Genomic DNA, 20,989 nt, shown 5'->3' with positions numbered 1-20,989 from the left:
CCCTTGAAAATCCCTTAAGCGGCTGGCCTGGGGCCTGTGGCATCTGAGACTATGGTGTGGAATGAGGGCTGGACAGGAACACCAAGCCTGTCAAGGCACACTATACACTTTGGCCAAGACAGGGTGGTAGAAAATGACATGGGGCTGCCTATGGCTCTATCTCTATAGAGAGGTGTGATGAGGAGCCCAGTTGAGTAGCAGGATAAGCTCCCCAGGAGTGAGGAGCCAGAGAACTCTAAGGCCCAAAATGGCTTGAGCAGGTGGGCAGGGGCATCCTGGATGCTGAGGAGGAGGGTGGCTTCCTTATACCTGTCCCTCAGCCACCTCGTGGGGGTCCAAAGGTGGGTCTAAAAGGGTTGAGTCCCTTATCTCACATTCTTGGGTTTAAGATAGTTTTTTGTGTACTTATTTTACTTAGGCTGAGGCTTTATAAATTAAGGGATATTTGTGTGAATAAAGTTATCTGATGAGGTCAAAGAAAAAAAAAAGAAAGTTTAGAGCTCTGGGAAAGCACATGACTTAAAAATTATTTCTTGCCAGGCATGGTGGTGCACACCTGTAATCCCAGTGGCTTGGAGGTTGAGGCAGGAGGATCTCGAGTTCAAAGCCAGCCTCAGCAATGGCAAGGCGCTAAGCAACTCAGTGAGACCCTGTCTCTAAATGAAATACAAAAAAGAGCTGGGGATGTGGTTCGGTGATTAAGTGCCCCTGAGTTCAATCCAGTACCCACTCCCACAAAAAAAAATTACTTCTTTATCCTCCAGGATAATAGCAGTCAGTTTTTTGTGAGTCCCCAGTGGCCCAGGTGGGTACACTGGCATCATCTTGGAGGAGAGGAAAGAGGGAATGCTGATTCTTCTTTATCACATCTCACATACTGAGGTAACCCTAACTTCTTTCTACTGAGACCAGTGCCTGCCTCGTGTATGTCAGGAATCATTTCCCTGCAAAGGTCACTTGACTTCCTGCTGTCAGTGTGGTGATAGGGCCATATTTCTTAAGTATCAACAGGTGAACATAACTAGCCTCAGCACAACCCTCACCTGAGTCATTTTGTTCAGTCTTGGCCAATGGGGGAGGTCCTGGTCCTGCTGGGTGACATAAAATAGCCAGGTGGTAGGAGGGGTCATCTTCTTGTGGGAGATAATGCTCTCCATGGGTCTGTATCCCAGTAACCAGCACCATCTCTCCAATAAACAAGTACTAACTCTACTAAGACAGCCTCATGTGACAGGGAGGGCACGTGGCATTTTTCGGGTAACTCCCACCATTAACCCCCAAAATACCACATCAGATTTTCCAAATAGCCCTTTTCCCTTGATGGTACAAATATTTCAGCCTTTTTGAAGATTCTGACCCATCCAAATTAACTATCTTTTCCATTTTGGGGAGGCTTTTGGACTTTTTTTTCCCCTTATTACATCATGTCCTGGAAAACCAGAATGCTATACTAAATGATAGAGAAAATTCTACCTTTGCCCACTAGGCAAGTCTGAGGCAGAAGAGAAAGAACAGAGTTAAAATTCTACACAAAAAACTACTCCATTTCCCAAATTCTGTTTAAAGGGTATTTTTGCCTTAAAGTAAAAATCTTTAATACAACAATCAATTTTTTCAGTCCTCATTCATTTACCCAGAGAAAACTCATCCTGCTAGAAGACACTGCAATCCTAAAGAGCTTACCTAAATCTAATTTCAAACTTTGATTGTTAGCAAGAAACCCTAGTCATGAGTTCCAAACCCAAACAGACCTTATCTGCTGTAGTTGGTTCTGGTGCCTCAGCTGCAGCTCCTCCTTCAGTTGCTGGGCCAGGCCACACAGCACCTGCGCACAGCACTGTTCCAGCCCAGTCTGCCCAGGCTTAGGGCCATGAGTTGCATACTGCAGCTGCTCCCGAAGGCCCAGGATGACCTCCTGAGACTTGATATACAATGCTTCCAGGTCTGCTTTCTGGCTTTCCAATGTGCAAACCTCAAGCTGGTGAGCCTGCTCCATCTCCTTTCTCTCCTTCTGAAAGTTTCTCTTCATGACCTCAATTTCCGTCTCATAGTAATTTACCTAAAGAGGGAACCATGAGCAACATAAGTCAGAAAGTCCTAAATATGACCTAACTGGTAAGAACAGAAATATGAAGCTACCAGGCACAATGGCCTAGACCTAACTAGGCCCCAGGGTCTGTGGAAGGAGGCAACAATGTAAATGATGGCAACACTCTCTGAGGACCCAGGCTGGCCATATGCAATAAGTCATCCGCCATGACTTCACAGTGACCCCCCCAAAGCAGGTCCAGTAGGTGGGGTCTGAAGGCTCAGGGCCAACCTGGGCACCTGGCCAGGTGACATGAAGAGGGCAGAGGGCATGATAGCTATTGAGAGATCTAAGGAGCCTTCACAAGACCAGCAGGGTGGCTCTTAACACCTTGGAATACCTGACAGAAGGAATACTATCCAGATATAGGTGGGCAAAGCCATGCTAGAAGCTTCCAATTAATTCATTCGGAGAGATCAAGGACACAACTGCTAATCAGACAGATGAATTGGATTCATGACAGCAAGTCCTGGAAACTGTCCTTAAAATCCACTACTACCTAATAACAGAGCAGGGGACAAGTTCATCCAAGAGGACACACTCAACCTGAGAGATCCTGCTCATGGAGTCCCCTAGAGGGCAAATTCCAGGTCATTTAGGCTTAGAACAAAGCTTGTCCCTGTGATTCCCAATAGCAGACAAGTAGGAAAAGCTGTCCATCACACAGCTATCTTTAACACATCCTCATGTGTTAAACATGAGGCAAAACAAACCCCTTCCTTCCCTGTCATTTATCATTATTATTACATCCTACTTCCCCCCACAGAGGGCCTGGGGGGTAATATCAGTTTTATTTACTCTTTCCTACAATCTTTCCTCTCTGAGCTGGCCCATTACAAGGCAGATGCAGGTGCCAGGGCAGCCGTGTGTGGTAACATTGGTTCAGTGAAGCAATTGCTGCCAGTGTGTAGCCCATGATGCCCTTGTCCCCGACCTTGGTCTCCAGCTGGATCTTGAGATCTTGGTAACGTTCCTTCACCTGCTCCATCATTATCTCCGTTTCTATACTCATTGGAGTGGAATCACCCACAGACAAAATGCCTGTGAATGAGAGGACATTCTGTTATGTTATGCACCTCAGGGTCCCTTCTAAACCTTCCAATCTGACATGTGGATAACATCAGTCATCCTGTCTTCATCTCATCACCCTGAAGACAGCACCCCTTCCTTGTGCCCCATCTGTGAGGAATGAGGTGCTAGCAAAAAGGGTTACACCATATTATAAAAGCTAGTGCTCCATAGAAATCAGCAGCCGGTCTTAACCTGAACACAGATTATTCAAGAGAACTGGGAGGCTCCTTACAAGTTCCATCAAGGCCCCAATTCCCTCACCTGAGAGTGTGGGCGCCTGAAGGTAGACTCTGCATACAGGCAGGACTTCCCCTCAGTGGGGACTGTCCCATGCCCACCCCACAGCTACCCTAAGTTGCCTTCCATATTTCAGGCTCTGCTACAAGGTTGCTTATGACGCTTCACTAGGCAGATGTATTTCCCTTGAGTTCACAACATCATCATAACCTTCGCCATTTATAACAAATGGCAAAACTCTCCACACTCCTTCACCACCTCTGGTCTCAAGGGTCATGTAAACATCCAGCCTCGAGCTGCTTCCATGGAGCCCCACCAGCCAGGGCCAGGCTCGTACCTGCTGGGCCACGTCCAGAGACCCTCTGTCCATGGGTGCCCAGGTCCTCTGAGGGGCTCTGCCAACTCTCAGGCAGTTGTGCCCGCAGGCCTTCCAGCTCAGCTTGTAGCTCATCATTGCAATCTTGCAGATCCTGTGGGGTAGAGCCAGATACCATCTCCAGCTGCTGCAGCCACTGAGCCCAGTAAGGATGAGCCCAGGACCAGCCCCATTTTTAGGGAGTATCCAATATGGGCTAAGCACACAGTGAGGCCAGCAGGAAATGATTCTGGACTCCTAACATGTTAGTTAGGCTAAGCAAAAACCAGTCAATCTCACACCCAAATGAGTTTTGATCATCAGAAGTACAGGAAAGGCTCAAAGAAAAAAAATGTGTGGATAATAAGGCAACTGTGGAAAATACAGAGAATTTCTAACATCTGAAACTACAGGTGCTTGGTTTAAAAATCACACATGAGAAACTATAATGTCCTGGACTATGTGTTGGGATTCTTTCCTCAGCTGCTGAGCAATATGCAAAGGGTTCTGAAGATGCAGTTATTAAATAGCAAAGAGGATGCCACTTGCCTTAGATCAAATGTCACAAAGCAGAAAGGATGATTAGCAAGCAGACAACGAGTAGGTGGAGGCCACATGGGCACAGGAAGTGAAATAAGGGAGAGACACACCCTTCAGATGGAGGAGGAAGCTTCAAAGGAAGGGTCTGCATTGGGGCTGGCACGTTTGGGGTCTGCACTTTAATGAAGCATGTCTGGATAAACGGGTCGAGGCACTTGCTTGTTACAAGGGATAGGAGAAAGAGTTTCCAGCTCATTTTCCTAGATGGTTCCAAATCCTGTAGACTCTCCAGAAACACAGCAACAGTCATTCCTGACTGTGGGTCTCTCTCCCCTATCCTGGGTCCCAGGAAGAGCTGTGACTCTGTGACTGATCTGACCTTCTCACGGCAGAAGTGAGGTCATATGCCTTTTAAGGACAAGTTGCCACACAGTCTCTTGGGACACTCCCTCAGAGGGAAGCTGGCTACCATGCTGTAAGGAAGCTCGAATTTGAACACTGTGGAGAGGAATGGAGGCCCACATGGCACACCCACAAGATAGTGGCTGCCTGAGTTTTGAATTTCTAATTCTTTACAACCTCTTCAGATAGCTCTCATTAAATAACCTAATCTTCCTGAAACCATTGCCGGAGACCAGTGGAGGCCAGTGCCTTGGCCTGCCAATTGTATCATCAAGTCTCCCCTTAGAGCAAGTGCCTTTCTGTGGTAGCTGCAGGCCACCACAGAAGAGGGCCAGGCACTGGGCATCTTAAAGAAGAATTCATGGAGGGTCATTTGCACCTCACTCCAAATCCCTTGTGCAAAAATGCACTTTTCTCCTGAGAAGAGAGCAGCTCTGTCCTGGGGAAAGAACAGGCTAGGACAGAACAGGCACTCATTGGTTGCTAACTGGCCCTGTCCTTCAACACAGCAGCTTCATTATTCATCTGGTCCTGAGCTGTCCAAAACAGAGTTGCTTGCCATATAGGCTAATGAGCTCCTGAAATATAAATATGACTTCAAAGACTTAAAAAAAAAGTTGGGGGTGTTGTACAATATCTCAACAATTGTTTATGTATTAAAATAACATTTTTGATATATTGGATTAAACAAAATATATTATTAAAATTAACAGCACCTATCTCTATATTTTTTAAGGTACCTACTTGAAAACTTAAACTACATGTGTGACTGGTATTGTATTTTTATTAGCCAGTGCTGATCTAGAAGGCAGCATCTACAGAATCATTTCCACCCAAAGTCAGGCCCTGCTGACTTTGTGGTTCTTTCTGCCACCCAAAATGGGTATTTTGAGAGCATAGAAATATTCCATAAATTCAGTAGTGCCAGAAAACAGAGGTTCTCTCAGATGATGGGGGGCACAGGCCAGGCCAGGAGTGGTTTGTCATGACTGTTGAAGGTGGCATGTGTTCTGGGCACCAGGGGTCTCCACAGGGGAAGGGAGCTGGGCATGAGTAGGAAGCCAGTACTCTGTTGTCACAGACACTACATGTTTATTTGGGGTGGTTTAAGGACACTAAAGGCAACTTTGGGGCACTACTGCACCAGCCAGGGAGACAGACTTTAATGACAAGCCTAGCAATCATTTCCTGTAGCCCTGGTAATCTGCAGACTCTGGAACTTTGGAACTTTCCTTCTGGTTAGTGGGGAGAAGGCAAGCTCCTAAATGAAATCAGAAATGAGATGGGGTTCAACATCAATACCAAGAAGCAACTTTCAGAAGTGTGGAGAGGAAAGCAGTGCTGGCAGGCTGCCTGTGGGGAACCAGTCAAGCTGATTAAGCATGTAGGGGTCTAAAGCCCTGTGTATGTCCAGAAGATGGGAAAAACTGGGTATCTGTTAGGGACTGATGTACAAAAGTTCAAAAAGAAAATCGAATTTAGGGTTTCTGATCAAAGACATGCTACGCTGAGTAGCAGTAAAGACATGAAACCACAGAGAATCTCTAAGGAGAATCTAATTAACATTTCAGACTCCCCTTTAGCAAGGGCAGCCTCACCATGAAAACTGAGACCGACAGTCAAAAGACAAAGGGAAAGTTAAAATGACAGACAGTGAAATAAAAAGGGAATTCTGCATCAAGAGAAAGCATTGTGTCCTTTCTGGCAAATATCCTCATTATAAGCACAAGAAACCCCAGAGAAGTGATATTGGGAAGAAGGAGAGGTGCACAGTAAGGAAGGTACATTTTCTGGAACCTGGGGATTGACCATAAAAGATGCCCTCAGTCAGCTAGAGGACGCTCTTACTGCTCAAAGGTTGCACAATTTGAACACCAGAATTACTAGCACATGAACGAATTAAAAGCTACTGGGGGAAAAGGGGAATTAATGTCTATACCAAGGACAGAGGGACAAATGGGAGTTCTAACCTAGCTTGAAGTAGAACAACAGTGACAGATGTGGAATGGGTGCTGGAGTTGGAAAAAATCATTTTGCAATTATCATGGTAAGGACTGAATTGGGCAAGAATCACTAATGGATGCTAAATTCAAGGACAATTTGGATGCATGCCTGGCCTTAAAGTGTTTCCCTGCTGCTTAGTTATAAGGGAGAAAAAAACAATCATATGTCAGGGAAATCAGGCAACACCTCAACCAGGTGATCATTACCATCACCAATGAGGGCCAGATAAACACAATGTCTCCTACCTAAGTGTTCTAGCCAAGAAAGCACTGCCTCCATTGAATCAAAAGGAAACACCAGGGATTATAGTTCATAAGAACTTATTACATATCTCAATTTAAATGTAAGAGGCGTTTGAAGGTTCCAAATAAAAATAAATGATAAGTGTCTGAGGAGGTGAAAATGCTCATTACTCTGATTTGATCATTACACATTGTATTCACATATTGACTTTCTCACACTGTGCCCCGTAAATATGTTCAATTATATATCAATTAAAATTTTAAAGAAGGGTATTCCCTTCTTTTTACACAGGTGTTCATTGCACTATTTTTATATTTTTATGCTTGCAACTTTGTATACATTTTAAAAATGCTCTAAATGTTAGTTGGAAATAGCCAAAAATATCCCAAAAATATGGAAAGGGAAAAATTTTAAATAAACAGTTAGCACTAAAATGTAAAATATCTTTAGCAATGTGTCAAAAAGTAGATTTTCAAGAATCAGAGGTGAAATAAGTAGCAGAGTTACATTCAAGAAAAAGGATTTATGTATGTTTGAAAAATCCAGTGCACTAAAGGCATATATTAATTGATGGTTACTTCTAAGTTCCTAGTCTACTCAACAAGTTCAAAAGAAAGACCCATGTGACTATGATCCTGGCAGACAGCTAGCCAGCACATTCCACTGTATGACTGCCCCCAATATACCCCAAATAAGTCCAGAGGAAGGGTGACAACGGCTCACCACACACAGGATTTTTAAAAGGAAGAATCAGTGCAGAGAAAAACCAACAGGGCACCTGGGATTGGGGTCTGGAGTCAGAGGCAAACCACAGCAGCAGATGCAGAGCCCACTCAGAACCATAGGTCAGGCTCACCTTTATCCTCTGGTGTTGGCAAAGCAATGTGCAGCAGAAACAACGTAATTAATGTACTTAAATTGGAGGAAAATCAATGAGAAATAAATTGATAATAGCCCCTTAAAAACCAAACAATGTTTTATCTATTTTTCTGGAGACAGGGCATCCCATATTAATTATCAACTTTAAGAATACAGATTTTTCTCCCCACACTATCTGCTCCACTTTCAAATCACAAAAAATTACTTTGGTGCCCTTAACAATGACTATTAACAGTATCCCCAGAAACAATCACATTTTTAGTGTGAGGTGACTTGGAATGAATACTTATAGGTGACTTATATATGGAAAGAATTAGAGAAAACTAAAACCAGTTGTGTCTAATCCATTAGCACACAAGGTAACTATACCTGGACCTGATAGAACTGTCAACTTCACATATAATCACATCTTCGTATAGTTACAAATTATAGTGTTGAACTTGGAACAGTTAACTCATCTGTCTTAGATGTTTCTTTTTTTTTGTCAGTGGAGTTTATATATGGAGGATTATTTTGGTGGGTGCAGTGGGGCTTGAATCCAGGGCCTCATATATGCTAAGCACATGCTCTACCACTAAGTTACATCCCAGACCCACCATATAGTTTTAAATGACTAACAATTGGAAGATGTGTCTTACTTATTCTTACTCAATCGGTAATGCTGCCTATGTAGGTGTTCATGTCTACAATCATCTACTTTCATGTTCTTTTCTGTCTTTCTTTATTTTTACTTTTTATACTGGGGATTGAACTCAGGGGTGCTTAACCACTGAGCCACATCCCCAGCCCCTTTTATATTTAATTTTATTTAGAAACAGAGTCTTGCTAAATTGCTAAGTTGCTGAGTCTGGCTTTGAACTTGTGATTCTTCTGCCTTGGCCTCCCAAGTCATGGGGATTATAGGTGGGTGCTACCACACCTGGTGTCCTATAATGAAATTTCTTCAAGAGGATTGATCCTGAAAATAGACCCTTCTATCTCAGAATCTTGGCTGGTCCCTGGGCACACTTGGCATGACTCAACAATGCCTGTGTAGGGCTGAGCAACCTCCATTAGACACTCTGCCTAGAGAAGATACTCCTGCCATCCCTTGCTGGACCACTCTATACCTGAAGACCAAGTGTGCTGTTCACCCAGGAAGGGAAAGGTATAAGGGCTGCACATTGCCAGAGGTCTGAACCAGGCAGACCTCGACAGCCTCCAGGGCAAGCCCATTTCACAGGCACCCCTTCCTGCTGTTGCTGCAGGGTGGACTAGGGGTAGGGTAGGGGTACAGGAAGGTTCTGTGCATCAATGACAAAAGTGAGGGCTTCAGTCCCAGGTACAGCAGGACACAGGGCTGTTTCAGGTGGCTAGGCAGGTTGGGTGGGGCATGTACCCGGCACTTGAGCTCATATTCCTTCAGGAGTACTGCAAACTGCTCTTCCTGGGATGGCAGCTCCATGTTCTGTGGCTCCAGCTGAAAGTGAGAAGGACAAGTAATCAGGGGAAGGCCTTCAGGCCAGTGGAGCTGCTTCTCCAGTCCTGACTCTGAGAACCTTCCTCCCTGGTGGGCTGTGCACCTCCAGGTACAACCACTCTGACTTTCCTTCCTGCCATCCTGAGTAGTCCCTCTTCTCCTCAGAGGATGGGGAGAGCCCCATGGGAGCCTTGAGGTGGCAGAGAGCTCTAACCTTCCTCTTTACCCCCAACTCTGGGAATGGGTATCTGAGGCCCATGCAAATGGTGCTGTCCCTGGTCACCGATGACACCCAATATTGTCACAAAGAGGTATAAAAACGAGGTAAGGTAGCCATGCTAACTTTCTTTCGGTTCTAGAATTTCAGTAGAAAAACATTAAATTCAGTCACCTATATATTCTTTTCAAGATACAGACAGCTTTTACCCACTACCACAGGCTTCCCTCTGAAGACTCAAAATCAGCAGAAGGACTTGCCTTGTCTTTCAGCACAAACTCCAGGTCGTTCTGTAGTTTCAGGACTAGTTTCTCTGAATCTGAAAGCTTTTCCACCACTTCCACAATCTCCTTCTGTAATCGACTGTTTTCCTATGAGACACAGGCCAGTGTTGACCAGGCTTAGGAACTGAAGGAGGATGTCAGCAGGTCTCAGTGTCACCTCTCTTAAAGTAGAAGGCTTGTACCAAGCAGCATTTGTAATCAGGGAACAACCCTTAAGGCAGGGCATCTATGTACCCACTGCCTCTGCACTGAACAGGTGGGGCTGTACAAAGATGGCTTCCTGATTATCTCTACTTTTCTTCTCCCATTCTGCATGCTTAGAAAAGTTAAGGGTGATTAAAAAAAAAAAAAAAGGCTGAATGCATCATTCCTCCGCCCCCAGAATTGGGGATTGAGCCCAGGGGTGCTCTATCACTAAGCAATAATGCCCAATCCATTTTATTTTTTGGTACAAGGTCAGGCTGGCCTCAAGCTTGAGATTCTCCTGCTTCAACCTCCTAAGTTGCTGGGATTACAGGTGTATGCCTCTGTGCCTGGCCTGAGCTGTTTTCTAAATGAGGGATCTGAAACTGCCCTATTGATATAGGGCTCAGAGGTCTACCAGGGAAGGAGGGTAGGATCTGCAGACACTGGGGACTGTAGTGAGAAGGGTCAAGGGACATAATTCCACCAACAACAAGGCTGGTAAGTGATTTATGCTGTGTCCAGCTTTTCCTCCTAGAGGAGAGAGACTGCTAAGAAGCAGGGCAGATGTGGAAGGAAGCCACTGGGCTCCAAGTTAGGAAGGAAGGAGAAACAGGAGAGCAGGAACCAGGCACACAGATGAGTGCCTCTAAGTCTCAGCTGCCTGTCCTGCAGCCTGGAACTTCACTGGAGACAAGCACAGGAGGAGTGCAGAGCATGGGACATTCACCAAAGCCATGTCTCTTCCAGGCCACAAATCTGGTCTCTGACAGGCTATTCTATATGTGCTCCTAGACTCTGAGGGTACCACCAGACTGGCTGTGGTGGCTGGCTCTCCTTGATCTCAGGTTTATCTGACCTTGAGCAAAGAATGGGAGCTAGAGGGAGCCACAATATGGCTCCTCACAAAGTTGAAATGTTCTCCTTTGGCTGAGAAAGTAACATCACCCTACTCTGCCAACCATTTGTATCTTCACAGTGGTGCCCCAGGGGTGCACCCCACTTACCTTTAGGGCCAGGGTGAGCTTCTCATGGAGGCTGGCCTCCTCAGCCCTCAAGCGGCTCACATCTTGCTCCAGTGCAGCCTTCTGCCTGCAGGCCTGCTCCCACATCAGCTCCTGCTCCATCTCCACCTCTGAGCGCAAGAGACTCAGCCTTCCCCTGTACCCCTCCTCCAGGTTCCTGTAACACAGCATGCACTCTATGTTGGGGCTCTTTTGGTGTGCCACCTGCCTCCTCAGGATGCATTTCTTCTCAGAAGCCCACCACCTTTAGCACTTGGCCAGCCATCTGGGACCCTGTCATTCTGCTCAGCAGATGGGGTTGGCTTCTAGCAGATGAACTTCTCATGCAGGCCTGATTCTTATCAGAAAAGGGGTGCTGCTGGGTTACATGAATGCCAGCACCTTGCCCTTGGAGTCCTGGGGTGAGTGAGTGGTCAGAGCTCTCTGGGGTGTATCACTGATGCACAGCTTTTCTACTTCCAAACCTACACTGTACAGCATCGCACCACACTACCCTGCAGCAGCCCTTTGATAAGGCCTTTGACACCAGATTCGTGTAAAAGTCAGCCCCCTCTGCAAGAAACAGGCAGCATGAAACCTATGGACAGTGAATTCTCAAGAGAGAATTCCCAAGAGGAAGATATATGTAGCATTTTTTTTTTCCTCAAAATTTCCATTCATCTTTTGCAACAACCATTTCCATCAAATCTTAGTCTTATTACTGAAATAGTCTCTTGACACATTTCTCAAACCAAGTCTGTTTAGACTTGCAGATGAAAGAGACTCTGACTTCAGAAGGGTTGACAGTGTCCAGGACTGAGTATAAGAGAAGTATGGGACATCCTCCAGCTGTCAAAACCCAGGCTTTTAATCTTGGCTCAGAACTTTGAAGAAATACCCAAAGGGCAAGAAGATGGAGGAAGGACATCTCTTTTTTAGGAAAAAAACACATTATGACAAATAGAACTAACACTTCACAATATTTTAACTAAGTTTAAAACTACTATTTTTACAGCATACAATATTTGATCCTGTCACCCCATTCTTTAGAAACCTTTAAAATACACAATGAAAAGAAAATGGTTAAATAAAAAAAGGAGGCAGACTCACATAATGGGACACTCTGCAGCCATCAAAAAAGTATATATAATATGATATCATCTTATATATTGTTATATGGATAGAAGGACATTGGATAGAAGGACATTGTTATATGGAAGGATATTGAAAAGAGTAATCCTTTTTGGGAAATGGAATTTCTGGTGTTATTTTTCTTTTTATTTGTATTTTCTGAGTTTTCTATAATGAATATGTCACTTATTACATACATAGTGAAAAAACTTAACCATAAAAATTACCTATAGGAACCTACTGATAATTTCCCCCACTGCTCACAGAATGAGATCCAGAAGCCCACTAGGCTCCCTGGGCTTCGGCTCAGAATCTCTTCATGTGTCCCTCAACCAGATTCATAGACAGAGATACTACTGTAGAGTTTATGATCCTAATTCCTAAGAAAGACTTCACCAAGTTCTTTCCAGGTGGTTGGAAGATAATCAAGCCCGACACATTCCAACTAGAATAAATTAACTCTTGGTTACTTAAGGGGATTATCCAAAATCAACTTACTTTTAGATTTTAGGTGTATTTGTTTCAAAAGGAGTCTTCTTTGTTGGGTATAATGGCACACTTGTAATCTTAGTAACCTGAAAGTCTGAGGCAGGAGGTTCACAAGTTTGAGGCCAGCCTCAGCAAATTAGCAAGACACTAAGTAACTTAGTGAGAACCTGTCTCAAAATAAAAAATAAAAAGGGCTGTGGATGTGGCTCAGTGGTTAAGTGTCCCTGGATTCAATCCCTAGTACCAAAAAGTCATGAAGCTGATATTAACCATTGTTAAAAGAGCTGTTAGGAGAATGTGGGTGGGTGGGTTATCAAGAGAAAGGAAATAACATTCTAGTAACTTACCTACTAGCCTCTCTCAGTAGACTTTCAATCCTTTTTTTTTCTTTATGGTGCTGGAAATATAAACCAGGGCCTTGTGCATACTAGGCAAGTACTCTATACCTGAGTTATCCCCCCAACCCCTTTTCATTCTATTTTTAACAACAAATTTCACTCTGCCAGTGAAACCCAGACCAACTTCACAAGCAGTTCTGGGAAGGCAGAGAACTAAGGAGAACAGCTTAGGGGAGCAAAGGTAAGCACCTTGTCAAGACAAGAGTAGCCTTCACCATGAGGATTCTCCAACTTGGCTTTCGGGAACTCATGTAGCAGGAGTGTACACAGAAAAGCTGGGCTGGACTTTTCAGATGCACCAGCTGAACGGAGACTGTCAACTGCTGACAGGAGCAGAAACATCACTAACTCAATTCTTAACCACCCCTCTGAGATAAACCTCCATGTGCAGGGGGCTCAGGAAAATGACCCTGGCCCACCTCAACCACAGGAAGGTCAAGCGCCATGACTATATCACTTGGTAGGCCTCCCACATCTACGCTTTTCAGTTTACCCAGACACCGCTTTATGATAAGGTATGTGTACTCAGTATCTCAGGTCTAATCGGAAACACTTTCAAAGTTTGGCAAAAGGACACTTAATTTTTGGCTTTCCTGAAAACTCCCACAATCCTGCAAGAGCCTTTGATTCAGCAGCTGGTAGAAGCAAGTGTGTAGCTATGCTGGCTCACACACTTACTCTCTCTCTCTCTCTCTCTCTCTCTCTCTCTCTCTCTCTCTCTCTCACACACACACACACACACACACACCCATGTACTCACATACTTGCTCTTTCACAAACACATCTACACAGTTACTACACACACAGCCCCATCCCCATAGTGCCATCACTAGGCAAGTGCTCTACACTTGAGTTATACCCTCAACCCTTTTTCACTTCTTTAACACATTTCTCCCCACACCATGCAGAAGCATGTGTCAGCCTCAGCCTGCTGTGTTGGCCTTCCCCAGCCACTATGGAGGGGAAGTGGACATAGTAGGCACAGGTGGACACAGTAGGGGGTCCTGACTTGCCCAGAGTCTGCCCATGTGAACTGTCATAGGAGGGAAGGTGTCTGCTACAGGAGGCGAAGTGGAGTCTTGCTTCCACCCAGGGCATATCTGCAGAGACCTGAGTGCACAGATTGTGAAGAAGAATTGACTGAGGACCATGGCTGACCCAGGGCGATGTGAACAAACTCTTGACCCCTTAGTGTTCTTTTCACTTAAGGTTCCATTTTCTTATACTCTCAAACTAAATAAGTTGTCTTAGAAATAGTGCAAGCCTGGCACAGTGGAACACACTTGTAATCCCAGCAGCTTGGGAGGCTGAGGCAAGAGGATTATAGGTTCAAAGCCAGCCTCAGTAACTTAGCAAGGACCTACGCAACCTAATGAGTTTCTGTCTAAAAATAAAAAATAAAAAGAGCTGGGGAGGTGGCTCAATGATTAAGTGCCCCTGGGTTCAATCCCTAATACCCAAAATAAAACAAAAACCAGTGTAAGAATAGGAGAAGACCTACATTTCAGTTTCACGTATCCACACAAAATTGTGGGCAAGTTACTGAACTGCTTCAACTCTCAGTTTCTTTGGCTGAAAATGGAATTAAAATGGTCTATTTTGGGTGGCAGAGGCTCTTATGTGAGGCACCATCTGCACAGACAGAACACTCATACCACAGCAGCCTCATAGGCCAGAAAAGTCTTTGTGGGAGCCTAAGACCACGTTGTCTCCTCAACCTCTGGGCCTCAGACTACACAGCCAAGGTGCTATGGTCTTTGGCAAAGGAAGAATGGGCTTTTGGTATAAACTCAAGGTTTAGCCTAATACAAAGTGCCATGAGGTAGGTATTGACTGCTGAGCTCCCCATTCACTGGGACCAGTCTGCATCCTCTATGGCAGCTGGGGCTGGCTGACCAAGCCAAAAAAGGTGCTATCCACAGCTTTTCTGGCTCCTCACAACCAACTTCCTGCTCATCTCTCTTCCCTACCAGCCACAATAATGCTAAAAGTCTCCTTGCTGGCTGGGTGAATGCTCCAAGGTGCATGGGAAGCAAATGCGGGAGGGTAAAAATTCCTACAAATCCCTTTAACTGTCCATCAGGTCTGTGTCAGAGGCTTTCTGTGTTCTTTGAATGACATACATAGTATGGGGACTGCTGTGAAAAAGTGTCATTTTCCAATGCCACAACACACATGACAGGGGAGGCAAAGGTGAGAGGTTTTTCAGGGTAATCAAGATACCCATGCCACCTTTCTCTCCCTCCTCCTTTATCTTCTTGTGTGGGGGAGGTGTACAGGTGAACCCTTTGAGGTACCACAGGCCAGCAAGCACTGTGCTGACTCCACCCACCACCCACTAAGACTCCCACAGTAAGTACAGGGAAGTTACTTCCCTGCCAAAGTCTGGGAAATCCTCATAGGCAATATTTCCTCAAATGTTCTGGCTTATAAACCAGAGAGGTGACTTTGTGTCCTTTTCTCTGGTCTATCTATCTGCCAACACCACACATTGAAACTATACCAGGGCTTGGCTCAGCACACTAGAACTGTGACATGTGAGTCAGGCCTTGGTCCCTGGTCTCCCTCTACCAGCTGAACCAATGAGAGGCCATTTGCCAGCCCCTCTCAAAGCTTCCACCACCTCACAGTCAAATAGGAACATATCCAGGTTATGAGCCTCCTTGGCTTTTATAAGGCAGACCCTGAAGTATGTGAGGGCAGAGCCAGGGGTTTTCCCTGTCATCCTTGGGCATGCACAGCTGACACCAGGCATTTTGCACCCACACCTTAAAGACTGGGACTGCATTTTAGATGTACCTTCTCCTCTTAGAAAGGATATCCTCAAAGCTGTCTTCTGGCTCAGGTGAAACTCAGGGCCTCAGCTCTGCAGCACACACAACTGTGGCCTCAGCAGCCCCATGCCAACCCCTGCTCTCAGCAACGCATCAGGAGAGGCCCCAGGTGAAGAGTTGCTATCATATCTGCTCAGAAGCCACTGCTCTGGGCCCAGAACCTACTTGATTTTCTTCTCTGTCAGCTGCTCCAGGGCAGAGTGGCAGTCATCCATCTCTTTCACAAACTCCAGATTCCTCTTCTCGGCTCTCTCTAGGTCCTGTCTTGCCTTGTCTCTCTCCTGCACCAACTGTTCCACTTGTGTTCTGCCACAGAAAGGAGACAGGTCAGATGGGGTCCCCACCATAGACCTGACATACTCCACCTGTGCCTACTCTGAACCCCATGAGTCCCATGTCTGTGTATATGATAAAAACAGATAGTTACAGAAACTATGTATGGGCTAGCACATGCTGGCCTCATTGCCCCCACAACCACCTCCTAGTGTGTTTTCTATAGCTGCTGTCCCCATTTTATAAATGGTGTTGGGGAAGTGCCCCAAATGTTTGGCAAGTAAAATTTCTAGAAGGTTTTTGACCCAGGGAGTTTGTGCCTAGAGCTCCTACAGTGTGCTACATATCTAGATGAGCTCAGGATGCGAGAGGATTTATCTGTAGGCACTTTGTCTCCAGCTACGCCAAGAGTCCTTGGATCTCAGGCCCCTAATCTACATTGGATGCATAAAGGGAAGGAAAATGTCGGCCACCATTATTCCTGCTGGCCACAGTTTTGCACTGCTGCCTGACATCTGAGCAAGTACAGGTGGGTCTCTCAAAGAAAAAGGTGACTTGTGTGTGTGATCTTGGCTCTGTCACTTCAGTTTCACCCCAATCCCTGGTCCCTGGTGGGCTCTTACAGGTGGTAGCTCAGCTCCTGACGGTAGCAGGCCAGGGCTGCCTGCTGGACAACACCATCAACTGTCAGGAGCTCATTGTCGAGGGCCCAGGTCAACTCCAAAAGATTCACCTTCTCATCCATGCTGAAGTCCAGGCTCTGGAAGTAGCAAGCCCCATTGGGCACAAGAGGATAAGGGACTTCTCCAAACATACTTCCTAATTCTCCTAAGGACAGTCCAGGGACTGTCCCATAATGGCTATTGTAGCCAGTACCTATCTCTTTTCTGACTGCAAAAGTCTCCTGGTGGGGGGCACCGCATTCAGTCCCAAGTAACTCTTCAGGCTACCCCCCATCCTTGTCATGAGGTGCCCCCCCCACCACATTCCTCTAGTCATGAGGCCACCTGTCCCTTTCAGCAGTGTTCTCAGTCATCCCTGTCATACCCTGTCTCTGCCTCAGGGGTGGATGCTACCCAGGCTGGACAGAGCCCCACTGTATGGAGAAAGCTTGAGGTGTAGGAAGGACATAAGCCAAAAAGCACCTCATGGGGACTTAAGTGGAGACCAGGGGGCAGGGTCCTTTATCCCTCTGAAACCAACTGTTGTAAGTCCTGGATAAGCCTTAGGGAGCCCACATGAGGAGGCCTGCCCAGCAGCCAACAAAGCAAGACAGGGGAGACCCAATACCACCACTTGACTCAGATTCTGTCATACCTGCAAGTCCACCTCCCTGGTGCCCACTCAGGCCCCTAAGGTTCTCCTTCTGACTAAGCCATTTGTGTTGAGGTTTTGCCATTTCAAACTAAGAGAATCCTGATTCATCTATGTCTATGAAACACATATACGGATGGATGATTCTGTAAATAAACGATCTATCAAAAGGAGGAGCCACGGCTGTGTGTATCCCAGAGAGATTCTGTTTCCCATCAGAATTTGGAAAAATACAGTTAAAAGAATATAACAATTTACGTCATGTGTGTTTTACAATAATACAAAAAGAACAGAAGAGTGAATACCCACACACTCTCAGTTCATTTGGCCAGTAACTAATGTTTTACCACACTTGTTTTGTCAGCATCAAGTACTCCTGACTCCTACTTTCTGCTGACTTCTAAAAAATTATGAAGTTACACATGAGTCCAGAGGCAGGCACCACATCAGTCAATGGGAGAAGGTGCCGTGACATGCCTAGTTCCCCTGGGGATTGGGATTGCTCCTGAGAAATGAAGACTTGAATTTCACAGCCACCCACTTTCTAGCATCTCCTAATAAGAAAGGCGGACCGTATAAAGCAGCAGGACACTAAGGTTGCTATGACACAGCACACTCTTTTCTGCAACAGTATCACCAGATAGTGTGTGGGGAAGTGACAGAAACCTGCTATAGACACAGCTGCCAGGAGTAGAAGTCATCAGAAATCATAGTGGCATGCGTGGGAGCCAGCCTTCCTGAGAGCCCATGGCTCCTGGCCTTCTGAGTGCTCCCCTCCCATTCTAAACAGAATTGACCAGTGTAACCAACAGAATACTAAGCAACAGCATGTATTATGAAGGCCTAAGTCACCAGACATGTGGCTGCTTCCTTGCTCTGACCACTCACTCTGGAGCAGCCAGCTGCCATGTTAGAGGGATACTCAAGCAGCCCTAGGGACAGGTCTACATGGCAAGGGACAAAGGCCTCCTGCCTATGGTGTGAGCATCACCCTGTCATTTCTGTGAATGTACCATCCTAGAAGTGATCTCCAGTCCCAGGTGGGCCTGTGGAGGACTGTGGCACTAGCTGACATCTGCCTACAATCTCACAAGGCAATATGAACTGGGACCATCCTGCTCAGCTGACCCCAAATTTTTCATCCACAGAGACTGTTTGAGGTAAGAAATGGTGCATATGTTGTAGGGGGTATGATTTAGTGATAATCTGCAAAGGGGTCTTCTCTCAGAGCAGCATCAAGAGGAACACCGTCATAACAGGCCCTACTGCAGGCTCAGGTAAGAAGTGCAATGGCATTGGTTGGAGACCTAGAGAAACCAGGTGTGCAATGCCTGGACATGTGTAAGTCAAGGGCTCTCCCTGCCAGTACTTCCCTCCCAGGGGAAAGTTCTCTCAGGCGCTCACTGCTCTTTATAGGGTTAGAGACCTGTGCTGCTGCTGGCAGCTCCACCAATAAGCAGTTACTAGCAACCTCATATAGTACAAAGGGCCCAGATGTGGAGTGACCGATGTCTGAATGACATTCCACCCATCCTGAGACCCAGGCAAGCTACTGACTCTGTCACCCCACTGTCAAGTACACATAGAAGCATCTTCAGGACTGATGTGAGGATTCAATAAGGTCACACACTTGACAGATACTTGCTTGGTATCTAGGTGCTGAGAGATAGTGGATCAAGATTGTTGCTATCTCAATAAAATAAAACCAAAACCTGAGGGCAACTGGTAAATTACAAAAGAAATGAGAACAACATCTGATTTAAAAAAAAAGCAATAGCCAAGCGCAGTGATGCATACCTATAATCCCACTGGCTTGGGAGGCTGAGGCAGAAGGATTGCAGGTTCAAAGCCAGCCTCAGCAATTTACCGGGGCCCTAGCCACTTAGTGAGAAATTTGTCTCAAAATGAAAAAATTTTAACATTAACAAAAAGTGGGAGGAATGCTGGTAAAGTTGCCTAATGGTTAAGCACCCCTGGATTCAATCCCTGGTACCAAAACAAACAAGCAAACAAAAGACAATAAAAGGAGTAAGTTCTGAAATAAGCCTCATCATTGACCAGACCAGGATGGCAGCCAAGATGCTTCCCCCTGCACCAAGGAAATGTCAGCAGAGCACCTCTGCTCTTTGTCCTCCCTGAATAAAATTTTTTTTAAGTTGTAGATGGACACAATATCTTTGTTTCGTTTATTTATTTTTATGTGGTGCTAAGGATTGAACCCAGGGCCTCACGCATGTGAGGCAAGCGGTCTACCACTGAGCCACAACCCCAGTCCCTGAATAAAATTTTTGGTGATCCCAACAGCCTCTGATTTTCAGAACAATCATGAGGGCAGCTGTCCAGGTAGGACTTGCCATTTTGGCAGGGATGATAAAGGGATCGCCAAGGCTAAGTTGAGCCTCCAGAGGGTCTCCGCCCACAGACGCAGGCAGACTGAAAGGCTGTTTTTGGACTCCTTCATGCTCTGTTGGTTTATGCTAACAGGGATGTTTTTGGAAGCAACAAGACAGAGCCTAGGAAGAGTTAAAATGTGTAATTTTAACACACAAAAAAATTTCCAGCACAGAAGCATGAGAATATTTTTATAAATGCTGATATTTCTAATAAGGAAAACTTTGGAAACAACTTACACTGCCTGAGAGTGGGGAAAGGTCACATAAATTAGCAAGATACATGGTATGATATCAATTTTGAAAAAAGTTTTAAGTAGAATGTATTAATACATTTATTTTTTTGTGTGCCAGGAAAAAAAAAACTACAGAATACCCACCAAACTGTCAGTTGTTGCACCTGCCTTGGACCTCCAGGAATGAAAACAAAACAGGGACAGACTTACTTTCTTATTTTATAGATTTCTGTACTAAGAATTTTTTTTAAATAGTATTGAGGATTAAGCTCAGGGTCCCTCTGCCACTGAGCTGTATCCCCAGTTCTTTTTTTAAAGTTTTATTTTGATATAGGGTCTTTGCTAATTTGCTGAGCTTGGCCTCAAAACTGCAATCTGCTTACTTCAGCCTCCTGAGTAGCTGGGATTACAGTTATGCTCACAGAGCCCCAGCTAGGAGACAATTTTTTTTTTTTAATAATGGAAAGTGAAATTTGGAAATGAAAATAATAAATCTAGGGCTGGCGCTGTAGCTCAGTGGTAGAGCACTTGCCCGGCATGTGGGAGGCACTGGGTTCTATCCTTAGCACCACATAAAAATAAATAAATAAAATAAATGTATTTTTAAAAAGAAAATAATAAATCTAACTCATGGCATGTCCCCAAGGCAATCTTCCCCTCAGCCATCTGTTCCCTGTGAGCCTCTGACTCTGCCACTCCAGGGAAGAGCTCTCTCCAAATCCTGAGGGCTGGCCCTGTGGCCCCGGAAGGAAGCTTCCTGGGTGGCCCAAAAAACAGGAGGAGGGTGGTAAAGTACAAGAAGCCTCTGACTTTCGACCCCTGGCAGGGAAGGGTCTGTGGGAAGAGGAAACTGTGGCAGGGGGCTTTGTGAGCAATTACGGCTCACCATGGACTCTTTAGGAACACTGGTGACAGTGACACCCATTAGACCTCTTCACAAATTTGTGGCACTTTCCT

The 20,989-nt window shown here is 45.5% G+C and overlaps 1 protein-coding gene across 2 annotated transcripts in view; it reads right to left on the bottom strand.

The window, feature by feature from the left end:
* Window positions 1-20,989, bottom strand: part of Ninl (ninein like) — a 155,587-nt gene that overhangs the window by 25,323 nt on the left and 109,275 nt on the right. For both annotated transcript variants that reach the window (XM_071608682.1, XM_071608683.1), the window contains exons 9-16: window positions 16,716-16,852; window positions 15,985-16,125; window positions 10,971-11,145; window positions 9,757-9,867; window positions 9,199-9,279; window positions 3,735-3,867; window positions 3,024-3,130; window positions 1,752-2,059 (exon numbers count right to left, since the gene is read on the bottom strand). In XM_071608682.1, coding sequence (XP_071464783.1) covers window positions 1,752-2,059; window positions 3,024-3,130; window positions 3,735-3,867; window positions 9,199-9,279; window positions 9,757-9,867; window positions 10,971-11,145; window positions 15,985-16,125; window positions 16,716-16,852 — 1,193 coding nt within the window. The remainder of the gene's footprint in view (window positions 1-1,751; window positions 2,060-3,023; window positions 3,131-3,734; window positions 3,868-9,198; window positions 9,280-9,756; window positions 9,868-10,970; window positions 11,146-15,984; window positions 16,126-16,715; window positions 16,853-20,989) is intronic.

This window comes from Marmota flaviventris, chromosome 2 (genome assembly GCF_047511675.1).
Source record: "Marmota flaviventris isolate mMarFla1 chromosome 2, mMarFla1.hap1, whole genome shotgun sequence".
Classification (NCBI taxonomy): Eukaryota; Metazoa; Chordata; class Mammalia; order Rodentia; family Sciuridae; genus Marmota; species Marmota flaviventris.
The sequence above is the reverse complement of the archived record's forward strand: the minus strand, read 5'-3'. Positions and strand labels throughout refer to the sequence as shown.